This window comes from Mauremys mutica, chromosome 1 (genome assembly GCF_020497125.1).
Source record: "Mauremys mutica isolate MM-2020 ecotype Southern chromosome 1, ASM2049712v1, whole genome shotgun sequence".
Classification (NCBI taxonomy): domain Eukaryota; kingdom Metazoa; phylum Chordata; order Testudines; family Geoemydidae; genus Mauremys; species Mauremys mutica.
Genome location: NC_059072.1, coordinates 247,472,796 through 247,500,724, shown reverse-complemented (window position 1 = coordinate 247,500,724; position 27,929 = coordinate 247,472,796). Strand labels below are relative to the sequence as shown.

At 42.6% G+C, this 27,929-nt stretch overlaps 1 protein-coding gene and 1 long non-coding RNA gene across 2 annotated transcripts in view; one reads left to right on the top strand and one right to left on the bottom strand.

The window, feature by feature from the left end:
* Positions 1 to 27,929, bottom strand: part of LOC123364232 — a 67,524-nt gene that overhangs the window by 33,526 nt on the left and 6,069 nt on the right. The window lies entirely within an intron of this gene.
* Positions 61 to 22,666, top strand: CREG2 (cellular repressor of E1A stimulated genes 2). The gene is made up of 4 exons (XM_045006136.1): positions 61 to 513; positions 3,627 to 3,796; positions 18,727 to 18,840; positions 22,519 to 22,666. Exons 1-4 carry the CDS (start codon positions 61 to 63, stop codon positions 22,664 to 22,666), a joined length of 885 nt encoding a protein of 294 aa, XP_044862071.1.

The window sequence follows — 27,929 nt, the reverse complement described above, 5'->3', positions numbered from 1 at the left end:
CCAAAGGTTCAGGCTTTGCAAGGTTCAGTGTGGATCTTAGCGTGGAGTGTTTATTACAAAATGTCTGTGTGCTGCTGTCAAATACAGCTGAGGAAAAGGATTACACCAATATCCTGGCTTTCCTGGGTTCTGTGGTGCAGTGTGATGCTGTCTCCTGCTTGGGGGTATGTGATAGTCAACTCGGTTTCGTGGTCAGTTACCAATGAGGTGGAGGAAGAACTGGATAGCTCCTCAAACGAGGAGGCTCTCCCTGCGCTTCTGGAAGACACGACTAGCATCTGGAAGCAGAGCTACCCAGCCTCTGTTTACAAGGAAGATGGGGAAATGAGGTCAAGGCCAGTGGCTGGGAGATCCAAGCAAATCTCTTCTCCTTCTAGGATGTTTTCCTACAGGAGAGAGAGTGTCAAAGGAACAGACAGCATTACTCCTCAGGAGCAGGCAATCAGAACTGCCCGTTTCCTGACCCATTATAACAGCTGGGGCTTCTTGGCTACCGAGTCCACCCAGGAAAAGGTACCGTAAGTCACATCCTCTGCTAGACATTGACAATTCTCTTTGAATACTGGACTTATTTACCCACTAACAGTGGGGGAGGGCTTGCACATTGCTTGCTTGTATTTTACAGTTCTGTAAAAGGCAGTAAATCTGTTTTGAGAAAGCATTTAGTATATAAATTACACAAATTCTTTACTAGCATTAGCAATTTATTATAATGCAAAGCTACATAACAGCATCCCAGCACTGTTGTGGAGAACAATATTTACTGTCTTATAATCAACTACGTACTGATATCAGCTACAAAATATGCAGATAATAAAAGCTGTCAGTAATATTATTTAATCAGCCTGTAAAAATACAGTGCTGATGCCACATATTTAAGCAACATTCCCAGCTTTGCTTCTCTGCAAAAGATTTCTAGGAATAGAAATCATGCTTACAGTACAATAGAAGAGAGATGCTGAAGAACAGCACCTCCTGGCAAGATGCAGAAAAAGAAGAGAAAAACATTGGGCTAGATCCTTTGTTGAGGCCAAGGAGCACACACTACAGAGCTCACGGAAGGATGCCTTCGTGTTCCCCCAATCCTGGGCTGGCTGTGTGTCCTGCTGGTTCCCCAGCATAATATAGAGCAGCCTAAAGCCTGCTATAACTAATGCTGGCTGTCAACAGCCCCAAAGGGCTGATACAGTAGCCAGGGATCCGCAGGATATAAGGGGTATGCCAGCTGCGCTCCTTTTGCTTCCGCTATTCTCTCTACACTAGGGGTGGGGGTGGAAGCTACAGCACTGGCTCTAAGCCACTTGAAGATATGCCTGTTTGGGGGTCAATGGCGTAGCCACAGGTGGGCCTTGGTGGGCTGCAGCCCACCCACTTAGCATATGGTCTCACCCAAATATGGCTCCCTCTGCCCATGTCGGGCCAGCTCCATGGGCCTCCGGGACCAGAGCCCAACTCCTTCTTCCCATGTCGGGCTGGCTCCGTGGGGCTCAGGGAGCCTCTGCCCATGTTGGGGCAGTTCAATGTATGGTAAATTTATATTGGGATTTGTTTTTAGAGTGCATCCTATTGGGCAAATAGATAATTTTTTAAAAAGACTTTAGCCAGTCAAAAACAAAGCCATGTCTGTAAGGAAATGTGTGGGTGGAATATTGCCCGTCTGTAATAATTTGCGGCCCACCCATACTTACATTCCTAGCTACACCACTGATACGGGTGATCCTACTTTGACCATCTGTTCCCACTTCAGGACCACTTTGTCAGCGGTGTGATGCTGAGCAGCTGGCACACCGTGAAGAATGTGGGTCATTATTTTTCTAGCTGTAAAATACTCTCTTTTTTAAAAAGATGGTTTTGAATTGTGCATTAGTTTTCAATAATACTGATGCACAGGAAAAGTGAGTTTAACATTAATTCTCTTGTTAAAATGTCCACAAATTAGGGATTAATTTTTTTAGTTACATAAGAAAGAAAGAAAGAAAGAAAGAAAGAAAGAAAGAAAGAAAGAAAGAAAGAAAGAAAGTTAGCACCCAGTAAAACTTCTGGAAAGATTTAGTAAAGAAGCAGCTGCCTGGCAGTTTGTGAAATGCAAAGCATCAGAAGCTAGAAAAAATATCATTAATAAAATATTCCCAGTTGTACATCTGAAGTCTCTAATTCCATCTCTGGGTTCCAAATATGCTATTAAATCATATGATCTTAGTTGCTATGGTTTATTCTCTCATCAGAAACCTTTGATGGAATTACAATCTTATTAAAATATGTGCAGTTTGCTGTCCGTAATTATAATACATAAGTAATACCGAAAAATGGATTCATAATAAAACTTGTAATTCATGGGTGTGATGTCTTTGCTGTGAATTTTGAGTTATGTGGCCTAGACTCACAGTTCCTTTTTGAATGTGAACTGTAAAGTTTACCATGTATGAAAGACTCAAACTTAAGTGATTGAAATTTATAATGTTATTGACAACTTCTATTTTTTATTTTATAAACCTTAATAAGATTGGCTGGTTTCCTAGATATGTGTCTTCATAAAAAATACCCCCTATCATTTGCAGTATAGATTGTATATAAACATTAAAAGTGTATAAACATCATAAAATGGAAAGCATGTGATCCAGGTTAGTATCACCCATGGTTTTCTCAGTAACTATTCATGTTTAACTACCTTTTGTTACAAAAACCCATTGGTTATGCTGCATTAACTCAATATATTGATTATGATTTTTACTATCTAACATCTAATTGGTCATTTGAAATTACATACCTGAAGATATACTAAAAAAAAAACAATACAAGGTGTAGATCTGCTACTGTGATTTCTAATGGGATGAGAGACATGATACAATTATCATGTTATAGAGAAAATTATCCATTGTCATTCCTAGGCAATAGAGCTACAAACACAGGGTCTCCTTTCCAAACGTGGGTGCAAATTTTTGCACATGGAATATTCACTGCGCATGTGCAAGTCAGGGGAAAGGAGAGCCAACTTTTGAAAAACTAGCACAGTAGGGGCCTGCTCCTGTGCCCAGGCATGTCAATGGAAGTTTTGCTACTGACTGGGGATTAGACGGCCTATCGGGATTAGATGGCCTAGCCATGCTGAGTTGTCTGGAACTGTGTTTAAATTCAGTTCTAGCTAAAATAGTTTCTTCTATAGTTTGGCCAGCCAATGTGGCCACATTTCAAAGCAAGGTTAGAACCTCAGTGCAGAGGGGGCCAAAATCAGAATTAATCAAAATCTGAATTGGAATACGAATCCTTTTAGATTCCTGAGAAAAGATATCAGTGCCATCTGGGGCAGATGCTTTCATGATTGCTTTTTAATGCAGACATGTTTTAGTACTTGCTAGTTTCTTTTAAATGTTTGGCAATGTAAAGAAAAGGAGTTCTCCATATCACCATCGGGGATGGGGGGAAGGGGAGAGAGATTTGTTACCACAGCAGTATGATAAGTAAATCTAATTTAGAAAACAGTGGGGTCGAGTGGTGAGAATGGAAACTGGGAACCAGAACAACAGGTTCTATTCCCATTTCTGCTACTGACCTTGGGTAAGTCCCTGTCTTTATGTACAATGTATAAGTGCAAAGTTTTGAAGCATTGATTGTCTGGATTTTCTCAGATCCAAGGTGTACCATTTGGGAATTGTTTACTAGTCAGTGATGGGCCCATCAATAACAGCACTGGAATACCTTTCTTTTATGTGACTCCAAAGGACAACACTGTGATAGATCTCATGAAGAACTCTGTGGCTTCGCTGACATTGCCAGAGGCAGAAGGAGAATTCTGCAGGTACCAGCAGTCTGTCTTTCTGACAGCAGTCAATGAAAACAAATTGATTTCTGATAGCATTTACGTTTCTGTGTTGTGAGTACTGTACAACATTATTTGAAATACTTTTGGTTAAACTGAAGCAATACAGGCAGAGGCACCATCTAAGCATAGGAACAAGAGCCAAGAAATCCAAACACTACTTTGACAAACACCCATTCTGGTTTTGGACAATATTTTAGGCCACACATTTAAAAAAGTGACCTCCAGTTTTAGGTACCTGTGTTTTTGTGTTCCTAATGTTAGATGCTTAGGTCTGATCCAAAGCCTAATGAAGTCAGTGGATCCTTACACCCTGATTCCTACATCTGACATGAAGGGGGAACAATGGTGGCTTTATGCCACCCTTTCAGCTTCCCACTTCTGGGGCTGCATGGAGGTTATTTTGGCCCCCTGCACAAGCTAGAATCTCCACAGATTTGTTTTATATTATAGGAGAAATGCCTCAGCACAATCTCTTATAGGAAAGCCGAAATATGAAGTATATTCTAATATCTACATCTAACTACAGAGAGTAAGAGACATAGAACCAGTGTGCAACACCACTGACTTCAATGGCATTACAGCTACCGGTACTTTCAGAGGGTATGAACTGGTCTAGTATCATTAAAAATGTTTCATTGTCTTAAATACAACAGCTTCACAGTCAAAGAGGAGGCTTTCATTTTGATGGTCTGATGGAGGTTAAGATAGAGAAAATGTAGCTCACCCTTTGAAAGCATAAGAAAGTCAGGAGAACTGTAAAGTCGCTGTAAGGATAGTTCTATCCTTTCTTTAAAACATTTGATTAATATTTTTAAAATTAATTATTTTTAAATTGTACATTTTCACTCTCCCAACCTTCTCATGCATTTAAATGATAAGCTGAATATCTTCACCAAGAGTTTTAAAACTTGATGAGTAAAGTTAGGCTTCTTTGTCATAACACTTAAATAAGTGGCTTCATTTTCAGAGACACTGGACATCCAGCAGCTCCCGCTGATGGCAATGAGAGCTGCTGGTGATCAGCAGTTCAGAAAATCAGGCCACCAGTTTAGGTGCCTAAATATTGACGTAGGACCCTAACTTTGAGGGACCATTTTTGAAAATCTTGGTTTTGTGTACAGCTGACCTCATCAGACTTAACCACATGCTTGGGACTTATCAGTCCATAGGCAGCAGTCAGAGAGACTATTGGCAGTTTATAGAAATACTGAAAAACCTTTGAAACTTCATGTTTACTATATACTTATTTAGTAACTATTAGTTATTTGAGGTGCTAAAACTCACCTCTGCCATTTTCCTTTTAATGCTGATCCTCCAGAAGCTGCTCTCACTTATGACCAAAGCCAGAGCTGTCCCTTGAGTAGGGCGAATCGGGGCGACTGCTCCGGGCCTTGCGCTTTGGGGGGGCCCGTGGGCCGGTGTGATTGGCTGTGGGGGATCAGCCCCGGAAGACAAATCCGTCACTTCCGCTCCAGGCCCTCCACCACCCTAGGGACAGCCCTGACCAAGGCACTGTATATTCTGCAGCCAGCAGAACTGAAATTCTGCTGCAGGTAACTGTAGAACTTTGGTGCTAAATAATGTGTGGCAAACTTTAAGTTTGGTGTCAGCTGCAAGTAAATTAAAATGTAGATGTTGCTATTGCATTCAATATGAACATAAATATTCGAATCACTGTGACATTCCTTGCATTATTTATATGGATATTACGTTCCGTTTATTTTACATTATTTCTGAAGTTATCCATTTGCACAGATTTAGTATTAACAACGCAAAACTGCACTGGACAAGTTGTGAGAGTAAATGGGAAAGTTTGGAAGCTTATGAGTCACCATTGGGGTTTTTGGTCCTAGGCATGCGTGAAAAGATTTCTACAGGCTTTTGCACCTAGGAAGCGGTTGGGAATTTGGGCAGTCGGAGAAGATAACTCTTTCCTTTCCCTTCCCTCTGTGATCAGGGTCAAAGGTGATTTTAACTTTTGGGGTAGAAAAGCAACCCTTGACAGCAGCCAACTGTCACCTCCACCTCCATATCTGCAACTGCATCCCCTGAGTGATAAGTACATAGATGTTTGGGTAACCTGACTGGCAGTGAAAAAGTTATCAATTGCTGGTATTTAAATTGTTTTTGTTCGGTGTCAAAGTCATTCCCCAATTGAGATGACCAAGACCGTACACGTCTATGCAAGCTCTTGCTTAGGACTGTCTTCAAATGCACGAAGATACCACTGCACTGGTTTACATTCAGTTCATGTTTCTAAAGTTTTCTCCACATCCCTAAGAGCTAGACATTAAAATAAGTAATAGTTTGGATACTGCTGCACAGATCTGCCTCTGGGGGTAGCTTCGGGGCCAAATCCACAACCAAGAATCACAGGATACCTGGGGCCTTTCTTGCTGTCTGTGCAATGTGCTCTTCTGTGTCCTCCAGTACTAACTCTAGTATTGACAGTGCTATTGGTGACACTCTCATACCACAGGCCCTTCTGAACTGGCATTGCAAGCGCTTCTGCTGTGTGTATGTAGGAGGTATAAGGACAGTGCCATGTAAACAGCAGAACAATATCAGTGCAGCAGAAATGTCTCAATGACATCAAAGCACCTAGCACTATCCCCAAAGTTAGTATCATCAGAAGGTTAGGGCCTACATTTCTCAGTGCAAGGTTTTAAATGGGTGGATTGTTTTATATGCAGGTCGTTTTCTTCCCTGCTGCCCATTCACCATCTCAGAGGCAAGATCTACAAGCCCAACATAGCCTACAATGTCTGCCAGCTCAATGTTTCTCTCCACTGCTAGCGAAATAGTGAGATGAATAGCTATTTCTTGCATAAGAAAGTTCCATTGTATGAGTTTTTAATATAAGGTATCTTGCACAGAAGTTGTCTCAATCAAGGGTATCATTCATTTTAAAACTGAAGAACCATTATACAAAATAGCTAAACAAAGAGTGGATTCCATGAGAAAGGTTGTACCCAGTATGCGAGCAACGAATTTGGTCCTGTATCTTGTCTGCATGCAGAATTCTATTAGAGTATATACATACCCCAAGTTATAAAAAAAGAAAGAAAACTTGAAAGCAATCAAAACTCTTAGGAATAGTTTGGCACTCTGCTAAGTAATACTTCTGAGTTATTCTACACAAAATAAATCTCTGGCTTTAGAAACAATACACAGTTGGCATTTTAATAGACTTTTTATAACTAACAATTATCAGGTGATGTGTGTTCACATGTCAGACTGGTATCCAATTTATTGATTTCACAGTCTTACGCCTATTCAGTTGGAAAGAGAATTTGAAAAACCCAAACTTAAACTAATAACAGAAACAAAACTTCTAGTCATGCGAGAATGAGGGAAATGGCACCATCCTAGTAGGGGCTAATAGCAGTATATTATGATATTGTGATTATAATCTTGATTCCTCATCACTGATCAAAAGATTTCCATTTCCCAGAAGGATACAGGGGTCATTGATTTTTAGAGCACTCCCTGATGGCCCGTCCATGGAATAGCATTAACAAGTATCTTCAGAAGATACCAGTTGAAGTGTAGGTGTTATTCTGAAGAGGGACTGTAAGTGGGAAAAAGAGGGACAAAAAATTAAATGGCAAAAGGCCATTCCTGGAATGAATTAGTATAAAATAGCTCACTCTCCAGAAAAGGAGAAAGGGCCCAATCCTATTCCTACAGCATTCAGTGGGAGCAGGATTGGGCTTTAGATTAAGAAGCAAAAAACAAACCCAAAATACCATTGTTTTAAATTAAGACTGACACATGAGCTGCTTAGATTAGAGCATTTCTCTTAGCAAAGTACCAGGCCTCACTATTGCCCTGATCCTGAAAACACCTAAGCATGTGAATAGTCTCACAGAAGTCAAGTTAAGCACATGCAAAGGCGTGTCCAGGAGCAGGGCCATATACTGACCTCCTAAAGTAGTAATAGTTACAGAACTTCCTATCGTAGACTGACTTCCACACTGGAAAAAAAAAAGTGAAAAGAACATTCTGACAAAAAGCAGTTTTCTAGGTCAGTCATGTTTTTTGTTTTCCTTTTACTGTTAGGTCAGATGCTGGTGTTTTGAACAAACCTTTTGTTTGATCCACATAATCCTGTATTTGTGAGGTTACAGTCTGTTAACATGAAAAGGAATGGAATGCCACAAATTCAGCATTACACCTTCAGGCAAACCCTGATTTCGGTCTAAATATCTGACAATGAGTAAATACAGTAAGAAAAGCTATAAAAGCTAATTGAAAGGCAAATGAATTTGCTAGAGATGGGCCTGCACAGAAACCCTGAATCCAAACACCCCTGAACTTTGCAGAAGTTTAGATTCAGATCCCAATTTTGTGACACAGGAACATCTTTGCCTCTCTAGTATTTATGTTGTCCCTCTTTAGTCACATTCAGGATAAACACTGATGCCACAAGTACTCCTGTTCTTTTTGCGGATACAGACTAACATGGCTTCTACTCTGAAACTTCAGTAACTGTTACTCCAAAATCCATATTTAAAGATCCATCCAGCAAACACATAACTACTAAATTAGAAAGTTAAATATGAAACCTATTATCATCACCACGCAGCACACACAATATAGCTCTAAATTATTGTTTTCTTTTTTTCTTTACACTTAAATAATCAACTGTAGAAAATTCCAGTCTAGTACACCAAGGTCTGTTTCTTTCTCTGTGTTTACTGAAACTACCTAATGCCGTGATCCTCTTTTCACGGGGCTGACTGTTACCATAAAATTGGCTATCGCTGTGCCATACAAAATTCACTGCTTAATCATGTAATTCATAAGACCGTAAGAATGACAATACTGGGTCAAACCAATGGTCCAACTAGCTCAGTAGCCTATCTTCTGGCAGTGGTTGGTACCAGATACTTCAGAGGGAATGAATAGAAGCCTGCAGTTATCGAGTGATCCATCCCGTCAGCTTCTGGCAGTCAGAGGTTTAGGGACATTCAGAGTATGGGGTTGTGTTCTTGACCACCTTTCTTAATAGCCATTGATGGACCTATCCTCCATTAACTTATCTAATTCTTTTTGAACCCAGTTATACTTTTGGCCTTCACAACATCCCCTGGCAATGAGTTCCACGGGTTGACTGTATGGTGCATGTGCAGAAATACTTCCTTATGTTTGTTTTAAATCTGCTGCCTATTATTTTCATTGGAAGACCCCTGGTTCTTGTGCTACGTGAAAGGGAAAATAATACTTCCCTATTCACTTTCTCTGTACCATTCATGGTCTTATAGACCTCTACCATATCCCCCTTTAGTCATCTCTTTTCTAAAATAAACACTTCCAGTCTTTCTAATCTTTCCTCATATGGAAGCTGTTCTATACCCTAATCATTTTTGTTGCCCTTCTCTGTACTTTTTCTAATTCTAATATATCTTTTTTGAGATGGGGAAATCAGAACTGCACACAGTATTCAAGGTGTAGGCATTCCATAGATTTATATAGTGACATGATGATATTTTCTGTCTTGTTATCGATCCCTTTCCTAATGGTTCCTAACATTCTGTTAGCTTTCTTGACTGCCAGTGCACATTGAGTGGATGTTTTCAGAGAACTATCCACAATGACTCCAAGATTTCTTTCTTGAGTGGGAGCAGCTAATTTAGACCCCATCATTTTGTATGTATAGTTGGGATTGTTTTCCAATGTGCATTACTTTGCATTTATCAATATTAAATTTCATCTATCATTTTCTTGACCAGTCACCTCGTTTTGTGAGATCTCTGTGTAACTCTTCGCAGTCAGCTTTGGACTTAACTATCTTGAGTAATTTTGTATCATCTGAAAACTTTGCCACCTCACTGTTTACCCCGTTTTCCAGATAATTTATTAATATCTTGAACAGCACTGGTCACAATATAGATCCTTAGACACTCCACTATTTACCTCTTTCCACTGTGAAAACTGACCATTTATTCCTATTTATTTATTTATCTTTTAACCAATAACTCATAGACTTAAGGTCAAAAGGGACCATTATGATCATCTAGTCTGACCTGCACAATGCAGGCCACAGAATCTCACCCACTCACTCCTGTAACAAATCCCTAACCTATGTCTGAGTTATTGAAGTCCTCAAATCGTGGTTTAAAGACCTCAAGGTGCAGAGAATCCTCCAGCAAGTGACCCATGCCCCATGCTGCAGAGGAAGGCAAAAAACCTCCAGGGCCTCTGCCAATCTTCCCTGGAGGAAAATTCCTTCCCGACCCCAAATATGGTGATCAGTTAAACACTGAACATGTGAGCAAGACTCACCAGCCAGCACCCAAGAAAGAATTCTCTGTAGTAACTCATATCCCACCTCATCTAACATCCCATCACAGACCATTGGGCATATTTACCTGCTAATAATCAAAGATCAATTAATTGCCAAAATCAGGCTATCCCATCATACCATCCCCTCCATAAACTTATCAAGCTTAGACTTGAAGCCAGATATGTCTTTTGCCCCCACTACTCCCCTTGAAAGGCTGTTCCAGAACTTCACTCCTCTAATGGTTAGAAACCTTCATCTAATTTCAAGTCTAAACTTCCTAGTGTCCAGTTTATATCCATTTATTCTTGTGTCCACATTGGTACTAAGCTTAAATAATTCCTCTCCCTCCCTGATATTTATCCCTCTGATATATTTATAAAGAGCAATCATATCTCCCCGCAGCCTTCTTTTGATTAGGCTAAACAAGCCAAGCTCTTTCAGTCTCCTTTCATAAGACAGGTTTTCCATTCCTCAGATCATCCTAGTAGCCCTTCTCTGTACCTGTTCCAGTTTGAATTCATCCTTCTTAAACATGGGAGACCAGAACTGCACACAGTATTCCAGATGAGGTCTCACCAGTGCCTTGTATAACGGTACTAACACCTCCTTATCTTTACTGGAAATACCTCGCCTGATGCATCCTAAAACCGCATTAGCTTTTTTAACGGCCATATCACATTGGTGGCTCATAGTCATCCTGTGATCAACCAATACTCCAAGGTCCTTCTCCTCCTCTGTTACTTCCAACTGATGTGTCCCAATTTTTAACCAAAATTCTTATTAATCCCTAAATACATGACCTTGCACTTTTCACTATTAAATTATATTTCATCCTATTACTCCAGTTTACAAGGTCATCCAGATCTTCCTGTATGATCTTCCTGGTCCTTCTCTGATCCATGAGAGGACCTTTCATCTTATTCCATGACTGCTTGCTTTGTTTAAGAGTCTTTGGTGAGGGACCTTGTCAAAGCTTTTCTGAAAATTCAAGTACACTGTCACCCCTGTCCACGTTTGTTGACACCCTCAAAGAATTATTGGTGAGGTATAATTTCCCTTTACAAAAGCCATGTTGACTCTTCTTCAACATATTGTGTTAATCTATGGGTCTGATAATTGTGTTCTTTACTGTAGTTTCAGTCAGTTTGCCTGGTACTGAAGTTAGGCTTCCTGAACTATAATTGCCAGGATCGCCTCTGGAGTTTTTTTAAAAAATTGGCATTATATTAGCTATCCTCCAGTCATCTGGCACAGAGGCTGATTTAAGCTATAGGTTACATACCACAATTAGTAATTTGGCCATAGAAATTTGCTATTTATATGACCAAAGACAGTCAAGCATACCGAGAGCACTTAAATTGAAAGAAAAATCAGCCTAGGGAGGAAGTTCTTCTAGGAATTGTGGGGTGATCTAAACCGAACTAAACCGGGCATGTGACCAAACACAGAAATCAATTCTGTACAAAAAAGCCATTTTTTCATTCTTTTCTTTAACCTCGGGACTTTCCTTTGATTTAAACTGGAAGACTCTACATCCAAAAATAACGATGCCTTTTTAACTCTGTTTGAAGGAAGAATGAGAAAGAACATTCTTTTTTGTCCAAATCAGGGGGAAGGCAGGGCAATCGTACCCTGCGGCATCAAGCTGACGGCCAGCAGCAGCTTTTCAGATTATGAATTTTGTTTTCAATAGAGATTTTGTCCGATGTTCATACCACACAGATTAGTAATGCTAATACATACTTTCTATTTCAGATCCTTCAGGGTTGAATTTTGATGGCATATATAAGGCACATAACTTGTGCTTTTCTAAATATAAAATCAAAGTGCTGTGTGTTTTAATACACAACCATGATAATTATTTGATGGCATAACATTTTCTTCTGTAGACTTTAGAAAATAAATTCCTATGGTGTAGAACAGTGGTTCTCAAACTAGGGTTGCCACTTGTGCAGGGGAAGCCCCTGGCAGGCCGGGCTGGTTTGTTTACCTGCCGCATCCGCTGGTTTGGCCAATCGCGACTCCCACTGGCCGCGGTTCGCCGCTCCAGGCCAATGGGGGCTGTGGGAAGCGGTGGCCAGCACATCCCTCAGCTGAGTGGGCTTTCCCTGAACAAGTGGCGGCCCTAGTTTGAGAACCACTGGTGTAGAATATATTTCCAGAGTAGAAATTAACCCTGTGATCCTCATCTCAGTGTTGAGCTGTTGGAGCCAAGTGGAAGTGACTAATGATGCTAAAAGGAATCTTAAACAGCCCCTAGATTTGCATGTGTGGGAGCAAGAGACAGAACATTATCAGTGGAGACAGGGCCCTCGACATTGGAATTTACTCCTAGCAAAAGCTCTGTTTTGTTGGGTGTTAATGTAGCCATACCACTCTGAATTATAGTTTTGTCAGATCTGGACCTGGCTAATTTTTGGATGGGAATTCTCCAGTGAAAACTCAGGAGGTGACTGCAGTGACTAGTGTTGGGTGTACTCTCGTGCATGTAAATATTTTAATAAGTAGGTGGCACTCGTTACTCTGAGTCATTTTTGAACCATGACCCAACATGGGTGGAAATAGAATGGAGTGAAATGGGTGGAAAATGAAAATATTTGTTGGTGTGCACCTAGAGCATTGTGTAATTCCTAGAGATATTTCATTAGTATATGGTTTTTGCCATAATATGATCAAAAGTGACAGTTTCTTTTAGGGCTTAAAGCAGATAGTATGGTTCTTTTCTGTAGGACTGGAATGAAGTGAATGCTTTTGTATGCAGCTCTCTCCAGGACTGATCACACATGCTTAACATAAACAACTGGCTGACCAGAATCAAGTGTTGAATGCATGGTTTGTCCCCCAGGAGCAGAAAAATTGGGTAAATCAATTCTTTCCTCTCCTCAAACCTGATGAATAATTGAGATAACCTCTCTAAACCAATGTGCACATCAGCACTAATGTAGCTCTAATAAAATGCATAAGCTTTTGTCTGATTCCCATTAAGTCTGGCTTTGTTTAATCTCTTTAACAAGGTGTGTATCTTTTTATGTAAATGGTATTCATCTTGATTCCTTTGTCTCCTTTCCCAAATATGATCTTATGATGCTTTGGGGTTCAACCCAGACCATTAAGGGATTGTGTCACCACCTGCCCGGCAACTCTGGATGCCTTCAATGCTGTGCTGTTGACCAAAGGCCCTCATTCAAGCATGTAGGTCGCAGCCTGGCTTCCACTGCCCAGGTATTTTGGAGGGTGACTGAAAACCCCCCTCAGTCCCAAACTTCCCCAAAATCACCTGCTAATGTGACAATCTGCTGAAGTTCCCAGACTTGTGAGATACTGTGTAACCCCTCTCAGTCTCAGCAAGTGAGAATTTGGCTATTAAGATGGGTGACAACTCCCTGACACACCATTTTGTCTGCCTGCCCAGCAACTCTTCAGGACTCTACCCATTCCAGCCTTGCCTCCCAGGTAACAAACTATGAGCCCCAACTCCCGAGTTCCTCAGAAACGTCTCCCTGCAGCATCCAGCCCTCTTACTGAACATTCACAGAAGTTACTAAGTTTGTTGCTCCTTTAAAGAGAAAATACACTGCAATTCTTTAATTGAAGAGGGGTTGGACAAATACTCTTATTTCAATCACAGCACTGAATTGATTTATAGTAAAAGGAAAACAATTTTATCAAACAAAAAGTCATAGGTTTAAGAGATACCAAGTATAAGGAATAAAACCAGAAATGATTACAAACATATAAAAGTAAAAATACATCTCTAAGATTAAAACTTAATTTCAGCAAGTTACAGTCTTTGCCTAAGCAGGTTTCTCACCCATATTCAGTTCTGAGGGGCTTCAACCTCCTTGGCTGAAGGATCCAATGTTCTGTGATTTGAAGAGCTCTGACCCTTTTAATTCCCCCCCAGTGATAGATAACTATCTCCCTTTCTTTTTATAATCCAGTAAACCTGTAATTTGTACTCTTTGAAAAGTAAGCTTCTTTCCCTTGCTGGGGAAGCCCAGCTGTTGATGCCAGGCTGTCTTCTCAAAGTTCACTGAACTTGCTTCAAGAGGCAGGAAGGCTTCCTGGGGGTGCAGTCTCCATCCCCCGTTTATTCATATGTAAGTAGGACTTTCACTGTTTTGATTCGACACTACTTCATTTACATTGGAGACAGGTAGATAGCTGCCTTCCCTCCTCTCTGGGAGAAAATCTGTTTCTCACTGTGTCTGGTCACAGACTGTAAAGCAGGAGTTCTTAACTTTTTTCTTTCTGAGGCCCTCCAGCATGCTATAAAAACTCCACGGCCCAGCTGTGCTACAACACCTGTTTTAATGCATAAAAAAGCCAGGGCAAGCATTAGCGGGTAACGAGCAAGGCAATTGCCTGGGGCCCCATACTACAGGGGCCCCCACAAAGTTAAGTTACTTAGGCTTTGGCTTCTGCCCTGGGTGGCAGGGCTCAGGGTCCCAGGGTTCAGCCCTGGGCGATAGGGCTTCAGCTTTCTGCCCTGGGTCCCAGTGAGTCTAATGCCAGCCCAGCTTGGTGGCCCCCCTGAAACCTGCTTGTGGCCTCCCGCAGCGGGCTCCAGACCCCTAGTTGAGAAATGCTGCTATAAAGCATATCAATGTGCATCCGTAATTCCTCATATTGTATTAATACCTACATTTCACAATTATATTAATCACCAATGTGTCACAGGCTTTCATAAAAGGCCTTACTTGATATGCTTTTATAATGCAGTAATATTGTATACAATCAATTGATTCAATTGTTCATCAGTTGAGGTTTAGACCCTCACTGTTTATAGTTAAGAAGCTATCTCCCGCACTCGCTAGTTTGATGGCTTTGTTTACCTTTTATGTAAATGTACCTTCATTATCTCTGTCTGATGACCAGGCTGGTCAGACAAGCAAATATACATTCCTTTCTCTAGGGCAAACTGGGCTTATGCATTGTTTGCCAAACATATTTTAAGACCATAATTCTGGTGCATATTTGTAACTCTTTGTACACATCCCATAAATACATCATGCTAGAATTTTAATGATCAGTGAGTTACTAGTTTTTAATTATATATTATATGCCACCTTTTGAGTATATATCATGAAAACAGCATATTAGATGTAATGAATATGCCAGGCCTGATAAGTTACTGAAATAGAACAGCAAATCACCAATGGCCCTCCGTGTCACAAACATACACCTACTTTTACCTTCTCACTCAGTTTTGTGCCACAACAAAGCTAAGATGGATCTGAGGAGTGAGGACTGAATGTGCATGTTTTTATATAGAAGGCAAGAAATCATTACTAAATGTATAACTATATATCCCACTGACATGCATGAGGAGTTTATTAATGAAGAGAGGCCACTGGCTCACTCCGTATATCCATCTATTTCTGGGCAGCAAGTACCAAATTTACATCAGCTATACCAATAACACACTGAAAACACAGGACTTGTCCGTATTAGAGACAGAACTGTGCTAGCTACAACATTAGTGCTTGTACATGAGCTTAGAAAGAAAAAAAGCACATTGTAAGGGGAATACTATACCAAAGAAAATGCAAAAGTAGATTTCTTTCAGAACATTAAGCCTTTTGTTAGATAAAATACCAATGTCAATGTAAGACTAGGATACAAAGTTAACTGTTCTAGAATGGAAAAACATGATAAAAGTCAGTGATAAAAGCCATGCCAAAATATAACAACATAGTGTACCAAGTTCAGATGTGTCACTGTCCTTTTCTAGTATTTTGTCCAATTTAATCTTCACACAAAATTTGCTTGCTGATTTGCCAGCAAAACAAACTGCACCCCCCTACACTGAATATTTAAATATACAAACTACAGTTTGAACAAAGCATTCCAAAGACTAATAGTGTTTTAATCACATGTTCAAATAATGTAACAGCCCAACCAGTGAGACAAAAACATAGTGAAATCTACAAACAAAGGAAAAGGCCAAGGAGAAAGTACATGTTCAAACATTCTAAATATTGAGGTACGTATCTCTTGGTGTAGGCCGGTACTGAAAATTAACAGATATAATTATTTGATCTTTTTATGTACACATTTCTCTTTTATTCTAAAAGTTAGGAGGACGGATCTAACATGCTCTCTGACAGCTCTTGATTATAACTCACGTAGTCAAATCAAATCTCCCACCGCCATCTGTCCCATGAAATCTAACCTTCCAACAAGAAAGAATATCATTTTATATTTCCTTCTACCTGTAAGTAACTTGCAACAACTAACTAAGATATACCAAACAAATGCACTTACAAACTAATTTGCTTTTATCCACTGTTCAATTGTTTTGCTCCCTTTTCAAATATCTGATGGGCATGTAATGAAGAAATAGTCATGCATGCAGGTAGAAACAGGCTTATTAATTGAATTGACTTTCTACAGGTACAGATTTTGCTTGTTAAAAATTTCTTTCACTTATTTTTAAAACTAATCTAATTAAATAAATAAATAAGACAATGCTAATGCAAGCTTGAGGTTAAACACAAAAAGTCAGAGGGCTGGACTAATCTCAGTTACGTAGTGTAAATTGGGAGTAACTCCACTGACTTCAATGGACTTATGCTGATATAACTGAATTCAGAATCTGGTCAGGGGAATGCAGATTTTCAAGTGCACAGAGTAACACTAATTCCTCAGTCTGTACTAAAAAATGTTGCTGGAAAATTTCTAGATCATAATTTTTTAAAATAAACCAATGGTAAATAAAAAAATTGAGCTGGATCCTAGCCCCAACTCTGGTCTCTCCCTCTTTCCCCCACTGAATGTAGAAGGTGGGAGGAGGCATGATCAAAGTACACATTGATCTCAGTCAGCATAAGAGCTCCGTGGTAGCCATGAGGCTGCTCTAAGCTTCTGGGGATGGTAGAAAACCATCTTGAGGGTAAGAGAACCACATATTGTACCTTTGCAGCTTATGCTGTCAGCTGTGCCCAGTGCTTATTGGGCACAGCTGAGTATCAGCCCATTCTATTTTCTGGCATATTTATGTTCTTGGTCCTACATATAAAAGCAGACACTTTATCCAGTAGGCTACACAGTTTTTTATTACCATCTGTGGGGAATTTGCAGGTGTTAAATTAGCTGCAGGAACACTCCCATATGTTTCCATGCAACAGAAACATACTGAGAATTATAAGGAAAAAAGTAATGGCAAATTGCATATACAGTGAGGGTTCGGGCTAACGAGTTCAAGTCAAGATCTATGAGTAAAACTGCATGCAGATCAGGCTTAATTTACTGCAGTTTCCTTCTTTAGGTTAAAACACTTTAGAACAACAACTGCAATGCTTTTTTCTTAATGTGAGTCTCTGGGCCTGATTAAGCTGTTGTGTAGGATCCAACACTGTGCTGAGCAATTTCAACTTCTTTTGAAACTAATGGAAGTTGAGGCCACTCAGCTTCTCACGCAATTAGGCCCTCACAATGGTTTCATTATGATTTTGCTAGCAGTGGAGTTACTCCTCATTTATACCAATGTAACAGACAGCCAAGATGGTCAGGGATGCAACCCCATGCTCTGGGTGTCCCTAAACTTCAAACTACTAGAATCTGGGACTGGATGACAGGGAACGGATCACTCGAAATTGCCCTGTTCTGTTCATTCCATCTGAAGCATCTGGCACTGGCCACTGTCAGAGAAAAGATACTGGGTTAGGTGGATCATTGGTCTGATCCAGTATGGCTGTTCTTACGTTCTTAGAATCAGCCCCATAGCTGCACTTGTGATTTATTTTAAACGTCATTACAGTACAGGCAGAGCTGGAGAGCAGTCAAGAGCCCCCTAATTTGAATGAACTAGAAATGTAACAAAGAATCAGAGTTCTACTTTTAAAAATAGTGAGACTCTAGCTCTTTTCCTCGTGCAGATAGCCTTGAAAACATAAAGTGATGTAAACCAATCACTAGGGTAGAAACAAACAAGCAAGTGGGTCTACAGCAGAAGGCTACAAGGAAGGGAACTAAAGTTACATACACATTCATTTTTGTAATCGTGTAGGTTTTGGGTGTATGCTAACCATTTCACTAACCCTCCTCAAAACCCTGTGCATAGTGGTGTGATAAGAGTGGACAAGAATCAGTGAGATTTTTGAGGTGCTTGGGTGGGGCAACTTAAAATTGTTTTACAGATCTACACAAAAATTCTAAGTCTGGTTCTGTGCATGGATGGCTAATCCTAATTTTTGTTGCTACAGAATGACATCTATAAAAGTTCAACAGAAAATCAGCTTACAACATAAAAGATTAGAACAATTACAATTTGAATAGACAGAAGACATCATCTACCAATTAATTATTTTTAAAAGCATGGTTAGAAAATAGATGAATCTCTGTTTTGCTTCAAACTTTGGACCTGATCCTGTAATCCTTGTTCATGTGAATACTCTTCACCCACATGAACAGTCCCATGGACTATCACTACTCATGTGTATAAAGGTTTGCAGAAGCAAGCCAGGGGCTTAGAATATTACAGCTGCTAAATATGTGAGCACGAGCTCATATTCACCCAGAGCATGCTATATATTTAGCCAATATGAATAGCTTTTTAAAGACCTCTGCTGTAGAAAACAATCTGTTATACATGATTACTTTTCTCTGTGTGCAGAAAAAATATAATTGATCCTGAGGATCCACGGTGTGCCAGACTGACTCTCACAGGACAGATGGTCATGGTACCACCAGAGGAAATGGAATTTGCCAAACAAGCAATGTTTTCTAGGTCTGTATGTGATATTTATGTAATATAGTAATACCTACAATTTTGAGATGAATAAATTGTGAGTGAGGTGGCCAGTTGGGATTGAGGATCCCAGGAGTAACAGGCTTGCTCTTTACTTACTAGGCTGCTTAGGCCTTGGCTACACTTGAGAGTTACAGCGCTGGTAGTGGCTTTACAGCGCTGTAACTCACTCCCCGTCCACACTGGCAAGGCACATACAGCGCTGTATCTCCCTGGCTACAGCGCTGCATGTACTCCACCTCGACGAGAGGAATAAAGAGAATAGCGCTGCTACTGCAGCACTGGAGTGCCAGTGTAAACAGGGAATAATCTTACTACGCTGTAACTGACCTCCGGAAGCTTCCCATAATGCTTTTAAGTAAAGATAACTCTCTTTGTTTTGTTTTGATGCCTCTGTTTGTTTTGTTGTGAACTCGGGGCTCCCGGAGCTGCTTATCAAAAAAACAAACACAGCTCCTGTTTGCTGTGAATGAGCAAACAGGCAGGAGGCTCCCTTTGGAAGGCCCACAGCTAGTGTTTGCTTGAAGAGAGGGGAAGGGAGGGGGCTTGAGGAGAGAAGCAGCACAGCATGCGGGGGTGGGGGGGTCCGTTTCGGGGAGGCTGCTTATCTGGTCTGTGAGGAAAAAAAAGAAAGAGGGCTATTTGCTTTCAGTGAATGAGAGAGGGGTGGAGGAGGGGGTCGGAACTTGCAAGGCAGCTGCTGACACAGTGTCGGCTCCAAATATCCACTCTCTCTTTCCCACACGCTCCCTGTCACACTCCACCCCATCCCTCCCTTTTGAAAAGCACATTGCAGCCACTTGAATGCTGGGATAGCTGCCCATAATGCACCGCTCCCAATGCCGCTGCAGATGCTGCAAATGTGGCCACGACAGTGCACTGGTAGCTGTCAGTGTGGCCAGACTGCAGCGCTTTCCCTATTCAGCTGTACGAAGACAGGTTTAACTCCCAGCGCTGTACAGCTGCAAGTGTAGCCATACCCTTAGTAAATTATCCAGGCCTTTAGGACTATCTTGGTACTCTTGGGACAGTCAGATACGCCATCCAGATAAGTAGCGATCAACATGCATTTTGATAGAAAATGCTGTATATAATTCTAGGATTTACAAAAGTATTAAGAGTGATTCCTTTACCACCAGTATGTGTCGTCATATCTGAGGTTTCCGTGACTAACACTTTTGGCTTTTCCTCCCTTCCACAAAACAAGATTGTGCCATTTAGGCACACTCCATAGAAAGGGGCAGTGATAAAATCTACTGCCCCATAGGGAGATCCAGGAGGCAGCCTGAATGTTGCTACTTACACACCTTTGTGGGCTGCAGCTTAACATCTTCCATGCAGCTAGCCAGGTGTGATGGTTAGTGGGACAGAATTATGGCCCATCTCTGCCCCCACCCCCTTTGAGGTGCCATGCACTCTCACAGGACTAGGGAAGCAGTAATCCTGATGTTCCCCAAAGCACAAGGACTGCAATTCTTCCAGGCCTTTAAGTGAGCCAAGCAAGGGGATGAAGGCACCTTGGCCCAGATCAATAGAGGTACTTAAGTGCCTGAACCTCAGATTTTGGTGCCCAAATCCCAGTTTTAGGCTCCACTGTGATCCACAAAACCCCCACTCAGCTTCCACCTAACTCTGTAGGCACTTAAATTCACTGGGGGCATAAAGTTTCTATTGTGAAAGTTATTTAGGTGCCTAAGTTTCTGCCTCTGGGCACGCATACTGCTGCCTTACTCTAGGCATCTGTACACCTCCATTTCATCTAAGCCCCAGTGCAATCCATCAAGCAGGGGAAAATAGGCAGTGAACATCAATCTTGCCTGCAGGGCCCAATCTGGTAGGCATACTCAGAGGTCACCTACTGGATCAGTCCCCTTCAAAATCTTGCAGTGAGGTAGTGGTGCCACCACCACCTTGCAACTTTTAGCCCAGTGGTTAGGACATTCTCCTGAGCGGTGGGAGATCTCTGTTCAAATCTTTTTCTCTCTGTCAGACAGAGGAGGGAATTGAACCCACGCCTTTCATATCCCAGGTGAGTGTTTTAACCAATGAGCTAGAAAAGGCGTTGGCAAACTATGGCCCACGGACCGGAGTCGTTTTAAGCCAGCCCGCAAGCTCCCACTGGGGAGCAGACTCTGGGGCTTGCCTCATTCTGGCATTCCAGCCGGGGCCCTGGGCTGGGGGCCACACCACATGGCTTAGCCCCGCTCCAGCCAGGGCGCTGGGCTGGGGGCCACACCACGTGGCTCCCAGAAGCCGCAGCATAGCCCTGCTCCAGCGCTCCAGCTGGGGTGCTGGGTTGGGGGCCGCTCCGGCTGGGGCACTGGGTCAGGGGCCGCTCCATGCAGTTCCTGGAAGCCGCAGCATAGTTCCGCTCCAGCTCCTAAGTGCTCCAATGGGAGCTTCAGGGGCAGTGCCTGCAGATGGGGCAGCGTGCAGAGCCGCCTGGCTGTGCCTCCGCATAGGAGCTGGAGAAGGGCCATGCCACTGCTTCTGGGAGCCGCCTGAGGGAAGCGCCACTCAGAGCCTGCACCCCAAACCTCTCCCCACGCACCAACCCCCTGCCCCAGCCCTGATCCCTCTCCCGCTCTCCAAACCCTTTGATCCCAGCACAGAGACCCTCCTGCACCTCAAACCTCTCATTCCCAGCCCCACCCCAGAGCCCGCATCCCCCGCTGGAACCTGCACCCCTTCCTGCACTCCTGCCCCAGCCCTGATCCCCCTCTTGCCCTCCAAACCTCTCGGTCCCAGCCCAGAGCACCCTCCTACACCCCAAACTTCTCATCCTTGGCCCCACCCCAGAGCCCGCACCCCCAACCACAGCCCTCACCCCCTCCCGCTCTCCAACCCCAATTTTGTGAGCATTCATGGCCTGCCATACAATTTCTGTTCCGCGATGTGGCCCTCAGGCCAAAAAGTTTGCCCACCCCTGAGCTAGAAGTTATAAGGTAGGCAGCTCTGCCCTCGCCATCTTCTTTCCATTGTGTGTGGAGTCAGGTGCCTGCCTAGCTCATCCTCACATGAAGTGGTTTAGCTGCCTGACTCTAGGAAAGGGTTCCAAGCTGTGGCCGAGAAGCAGAAATAGGCAGGTGATGATCTCTGTGAGAGGGGCAGGGCTTGGGACACATCCCTTTCATCAGAATCTCCCACTGGCTAATTTAGGCAACTCCCTGACTAGGCTGCTGCTTTTGTGGATTGCATTCTTGGGCACCTTTCTCTCCCCATTTGTTGTATAGTTGGCCTAGGCACCTAACCCAAGTTTTGTGGATCCCATTGTTGTTCCAGTGATTCTCTAGGTGCATAAAAGTGAGTCACTGCAATGCTCCACATTGCAACACCCAAGTCCCTTTGTGGATGCAGGCCCTTGTGCCCTCTGCCAGCACTTTCCACCTATTTAAGGGCTGGGCAAAATCTGCCTTTTAATGATGGGCCACTCAGGTACCCTTCCTGCACTTTTATTTGCTGCCACATGTAGGTTTGGAGCAAGGTTCATTGCAAGTGAACGTGAGCATAGGTCAATGATGCTGCCTGGTACAGCCCAGATTTTACTCAGGTAAACTATTCTAGTTGCCCGAGAAAGTTAGCAACTACTGCATTGAAGAAAGAAGTCCACTAGAAGTGCATTTTGGCAAACCTTTTTGGAATTCTTTGTCTTTTCAGGCACCCAGTTATGAGGAAGTGGCCTCGTAACTATGAATGGTTCTTTATGAAAATGAACATTGAGCACATCTGGCTTCAGAACTGGTATGGAGGAGTTTCCACCATTGCAGTGGAAGAGTATTTCAAAGCAGTTCCAAGTAAAGAGTGATTGGGTTTGAAATATAAATCTTCAGTTTTCATATTTGCTTTCCAAAAACTTTTCCCAACACCATGTTGTTGGATGGGTATTTTACATAGATTTTTTTCAAAAGCATTCAGAATGGCCCCATCTTTTTTACTTGGATCAAATGCTAATAAACCAATATGGATCTTTATATTAAAAATGATATGTGGATGGTAAATCCTACACTGGAACACACAATCTTGGCATTTCAGATAGGATCTATACTTCCTGAATGCTACTTAAAAATGTTTTGGATCTGCCAGTTTTGATTTTAGTGTCATCCACCCATGTGACACTTATAATATATGCTAAATATGGCATTCTGATTTACAGAAAAACTAATTACCCATAAATGACTGCTGTACATTGTGGAAGTATTATTGCTACTTACTATCTTGTTTTGTAGGTGTTCTAAGCAAATATCCCTAGCTGCAACTATAAAAAGATGTTTTAAGTTTGCGTTTAATACTTTTAATGAAGAGATCCTTATTTTGGAATTTATGTTTTAGTCAGTCACACCCTTTTCCAAATTATCCAGTTAAATATTTTGCTTGGAAATTGAGGAGAAGGAGTGGTGGACCTTGCTGGCTATTGCAGTGGCAAAGTACAAGCAGCTCAAACAAAATAAATTCAGTACACAATGTCTTTTACCAGCACAAGGATGATTAAACATGTTAAAGGGTCAAACAAGAAATCAGACCCACCACAGGATAATCCCAATACATTTAACATTCTTTTTTAAAAATGTAGTCTCTACTAAACCTGTTTTAGATTATGAGACAGGAGAAATATTGAGTTACTTGCCGGACTAAGGTCCTATGTTTTTCACATCCTGTCTCTCCCCTCAGTTTCATTAACTCATTCCTGAGACAGACTTTCATAGCCAGTCCCTGGTTTCCCCCAGTGGTGGAGCCAGCCCTTTAATCTGGTTCCCTAGGTAGGTTTAAAAGGGAGTCTCCCTGACATTGTCTTTGTAAGGGAAACCTGGAATAATTAGTAGCATTTTCAGTTCAAAGACCAAGCAAAAAATTTCCATTCTCCCTATGAGGAAAGTCAAAACTTCACTGCAAAGCATCCGTTGGACTGGCAATTTTTTCCTGCAGAGCCAAGTGGGGCTGCTTTATCAGTTCTTAGCCTCTGCTTACTTTATGATATACCACTAAGGTTGTTCTACACCACCTGACCTAGAATATCTTACTAAAAAGGGTTTGATGGCTTAAGTGGCTACTTAGCTACACAGCTTGTAAGGAATGTGTGTCTATTACTTACCATTAAATTATACAATAGCTCTTACTGTAGCGCTGTAAGAGCTAGAGACTGTAAGAGCTTTGTTTGCCTGTAAAAAGTACAGGTCTTTTGATTCCTCCTAGTGCAGCGGTGGGCAACCTGCGGCCTGACAGGGTAATCCACTAGCAGGCCATGAGACAGTTTGTTTACACTGGCACGGCTGCCTGCAGGGAAGCGGCGGCTAGCACGGCCCTGTGGCCCGCGCTGCTTCCCACAGCTCCCATTAGCCGGGAACGGCAAACTGCAGCCACTGGAAGCTGTGGGTGGCCATGCCTGCAGACGGTCAATGTAAACAAACTGTCTCACGGCCCGCCAGCTGATTACACTGATGGGCAGCGGGCGGCCCACGGGCCTCAGGTTGCCCACCACTGCCCAGTGGGAACCTCAAAAGGCCTGATACTGTCCACCCCAGTGCACTCCTTAGCGGAAATAAACTAGGTAAATCAGCTAAGAACCTGGGCTTTTCTGCATTAATGCCCAGCCAGAGTTCAGATGCAGTTCAGGGCTACATTGCCAACTGGAAGCTAATTAAGTGCAGCTGAGCCTACATAGGTCCAATGTATTAAGAGAGGGTGTTATTCTCAGGCCACGTCTAAACTAAGGGCTTGTCTTCACTATGGGGGGAGATCAATGCTGCTGCAATTGATGCAGTGGGTATTGATTTAGCAGGTCTAGTGAAGACCCACTAAATCGATGGCAGAACGCTTTCCAGTTGACCCCAGTATTCCACCTCTCCAAGAAGAATAAAGGAAGTTGACTGGAGAGCGTCTCCTGTCGACACAACGCAGTGAAGACACCAGGATAAATTGACCTAAGTTACATCGACTTCAGCTACGTGAATAACGTAGCTGGAGTAGCATAACTTAGATCGACTTATACCAGTAGGGAAGACAAGCCCTAAGAAATTTTAGGAAAATTTACCACTGATGCTGGCAATACTGAGAGCCTACTGCAGACAAGCTGATGGCAGTCACTGTCATTATAACAACCATGCTGATTACACTTCCTACAAGTCTAAATGAAGGTTAAAAGGAGGGCAGCAGCAACTTGTCTACACTATGGGTCTGTAGCGGGGTAGTCACCCCGCTCAGGTCCAGAGGGGTTAAAAACAGCCCTGGGAGGGGGCTGTGGCTGGAGAAAGCAGCTTTTAGGTTGGGCTGATTGGTGGAAGTGGCTGCAGCTGGGGCCACGCCCCAAACAGACTCAGCTGGCCCTATAAAGGCAGAGAAGCCAGGGGCAGACAGAGTGTCTCTCTCTGGTCTGGTCTACACTAGGGGGCGGGGCGTCGATCTAAGGTACGCAACTTCGTAAGGTACGCTATTCACGTAGCTGAAGTCGAAGTACCTTAGCTCGAATTACTTACCCGTCCTCACGGCGCGGGATCGACGTCCGCGGCTCCCCCGTTGACTCCGCTACCGCCACTCGCTCTGGTGGAGTTCCAGAGTCGACGGGAGCACGTTCGGGGTTCGATATATCACGTCTAGATGAGACGCAATATATCGAACTCCGAGAAATCAATTGCTACCCACCGATCCGGCGGGTAGTGAAGAAGTACCCTCTGTTTACAGAGGGAGATAGGCCTGGCTGCAGGGAGCTAGAGACTGGGTATCTGAGTGGAGCAGGGCTGGGGAAAAGCTAGAGGAGCTGGGGAGTGCCAGCCTGGAGAACCCCAAGGCTGCAGGCCTTGATAAAGGCTAGGACAGGTACTTGGGCTACAGAGGGGTAGCCAAGGGCAGGCAAAGGCAGCAGGTCCAAACCCCCCTTTGCCAGTGATGAATGGTGTGTACACTGCAGTCTGCCCCAGGAGTGGGGGCTAAATGGTGACTAGCAGTAGCCATATTCTGAGGTGAAGTGGGGACAGTGGGTGGGGGTTCCCCTGGGAGAGGGAAACCCAGAATTGTGGGGGTACTGCTGGGGGGCAGCACCCAGTTAAAGGGGCACTGGGTCCGGGAGGGACACGGGGCCAGAGGACATGCAGATCACCGGCTTGCAGAGGGCGCTCTGGAGCTGGAATGAGCTAATTCCTGGAAGTCATCAGCAGGAGGCGCCGCAGGGGTGAGTCCGCACGCCTACAGGGTCCCAATGTTGCTAATACTTGGACAGCTAAACCAGCATTAGTAACCAGGGGGAAAAATTCAGAAAATATCCCTGCGGTAGACAGCGTCTCAGAGGGGATAAAGATATGGAGTTCAAGTCATACAGACTAGGTTGTAATTGACTAGAAGGCTACTGACTGCACTCTGACTCCACTAAGAGGAGATACAAAACACAAAGGATCACTTACTGATGCTCTGAGCATTATCAAATAATGTTTAAACAGATTTTTATCTGTGTTGATGCAGAAATATGCCACTGTAGCTTTGCCCGCATGAGGCCTTTTGCCAAATATCTCCCTGTTGCTACCACCAATTCAGATCCACCAGCACTAGCAGTGGTGGGAGTGCTAATTAAAACAAAGAGCTGGTAGCCACTATCTGTACCATGGCATATAGATCTGCTTTGAGCAGAATTGGATTACATCGTGCTTAAACTACCATGAGCCACCCAGGCCTCTCAACTCTGGGGTCCCCATTGTTGACATCACTATTGGAGCTGTGCAGGAATGGTGGAAAAGCTAGGGGCGGGGAACCTAAGGTAGACGCCTCGCTATCATATTCTTTTCTGTCCTCTTTCCCTTTTTCAGCAGGTTTACTGATTGTACAGATATTTTGCAGAGGGAACCGTGGTGCCTGCAGGACTAGTGGAGGAAATACCCTGCATAGCTGTTTTTCCCTTGCACTTTTTTCCTACAAGTTTGCCCAGACTGCACCCCCACTTTGCTCTGTGTAATGTAGGAGCACAAGAGTTGGTCCTATACAGATGTGTGGAATGCTATTAACTGATGCTTTCCCACATTGTTGTTGTTTTGACATTGGGATCTCTTTTCATTTTGGGTCTGATCCTAAGCCCATTGAAGTTAATAGGAGCTTTCTCATTGATTTCAATACGCACAGGTCTAATTCAATAAGGGGATCACTAAAGGTTTGCACAAATAGTGACTTGTAACTGTAATTACACATTATTTTTGCCCCAGTTTACCTTTATACCCAGAGATCCCTGAAAAAGTTCACACAAAAAGCAAATTAGACATTAAAGTTGGGAAAGTCTACGCACGTTGAAGAGGGGAAGAAAAATCAAAGTGTTAGGCATTAATAATTACTCATTCTTTCCTCTACATATTTTTCTACTGGCCTGATGACAGTAGAGTTCACAATTCCTCTCTCTCCTGTCAATTAATACTCTAGTCTTTGACGGGCTAAGGAGTTTTACCAACACATTTTAGGTTCTTGTCAAACCCCCATGAGACATCCAGGGAGAATCTTGAAACAGCAGTGAGGACTTAAGATGGGAAAGGAGGCTTCTTAAACAGATAGTCATCTTAATCAAAAGTCTCACTTCCACACCCCAAAAGCCTCTGAAAGGCAACAGAAGCCCATCACAAACCTGCCCAAGTAGCCTTGAAGTGACTTCTCTGAAAAAATGGGTTTGGGAATGGCGGGGTGGGGGCGGAGGTTGTTTGTTTAATTGGGCCTTAAATTATTAGCTACAAACTATCAAAAAAATTTAAATTGCCAAATTTCTCAATTTATACCATCATGTGGTATGAGTTAAGTGAATAGAGTTTATTAAACTTTTGACCCAAAGATTATTGTAAAGATTCTATAATAGATTAAAATTTCCCTCAGGCTATTGGTTATGACCCTGGGGTCTGATCTTGCACCTACGGATATCAATAGTAAAACTCCCTTTTATTTCATTCTGATCTTAAGGATTTGATCCTCAGTATCTATAAAGCACTGCAACTTACCAACATGCAATTTATTTTCATGTATTCTGTACTTCAGCAGTAAGAATCACATTTTAGTTTAATTATTTTACAGCTTAATATTCATTAAATATTCTCATTTCAGAAAAGCCTTGT

Bases quoted from the DNA above. Each gene is read 5' to 3' on its own strand.
- CREG2 (XM_045006136.1), top strand. From the start codon at position 61: ATGTCTGTGTGCTGCTGTCAAATACAGCTGAGGAAAAGGATTACACCA. The intron at 514-3,626 runs GTACCGTAAGTC...GGATTTTCTCAG, and splicing joins CCGAGTCCACCCAGGAAAAG to ATCCAAGGTGTACCATTTGG. The intron at 3,797-18,726 runs GTACCAGCAGTC...CTCTGTGTGCAG, and splicing joins GCAGAAGGAGAATTCTGCAG to AAAAAATATAATTGATCCTG.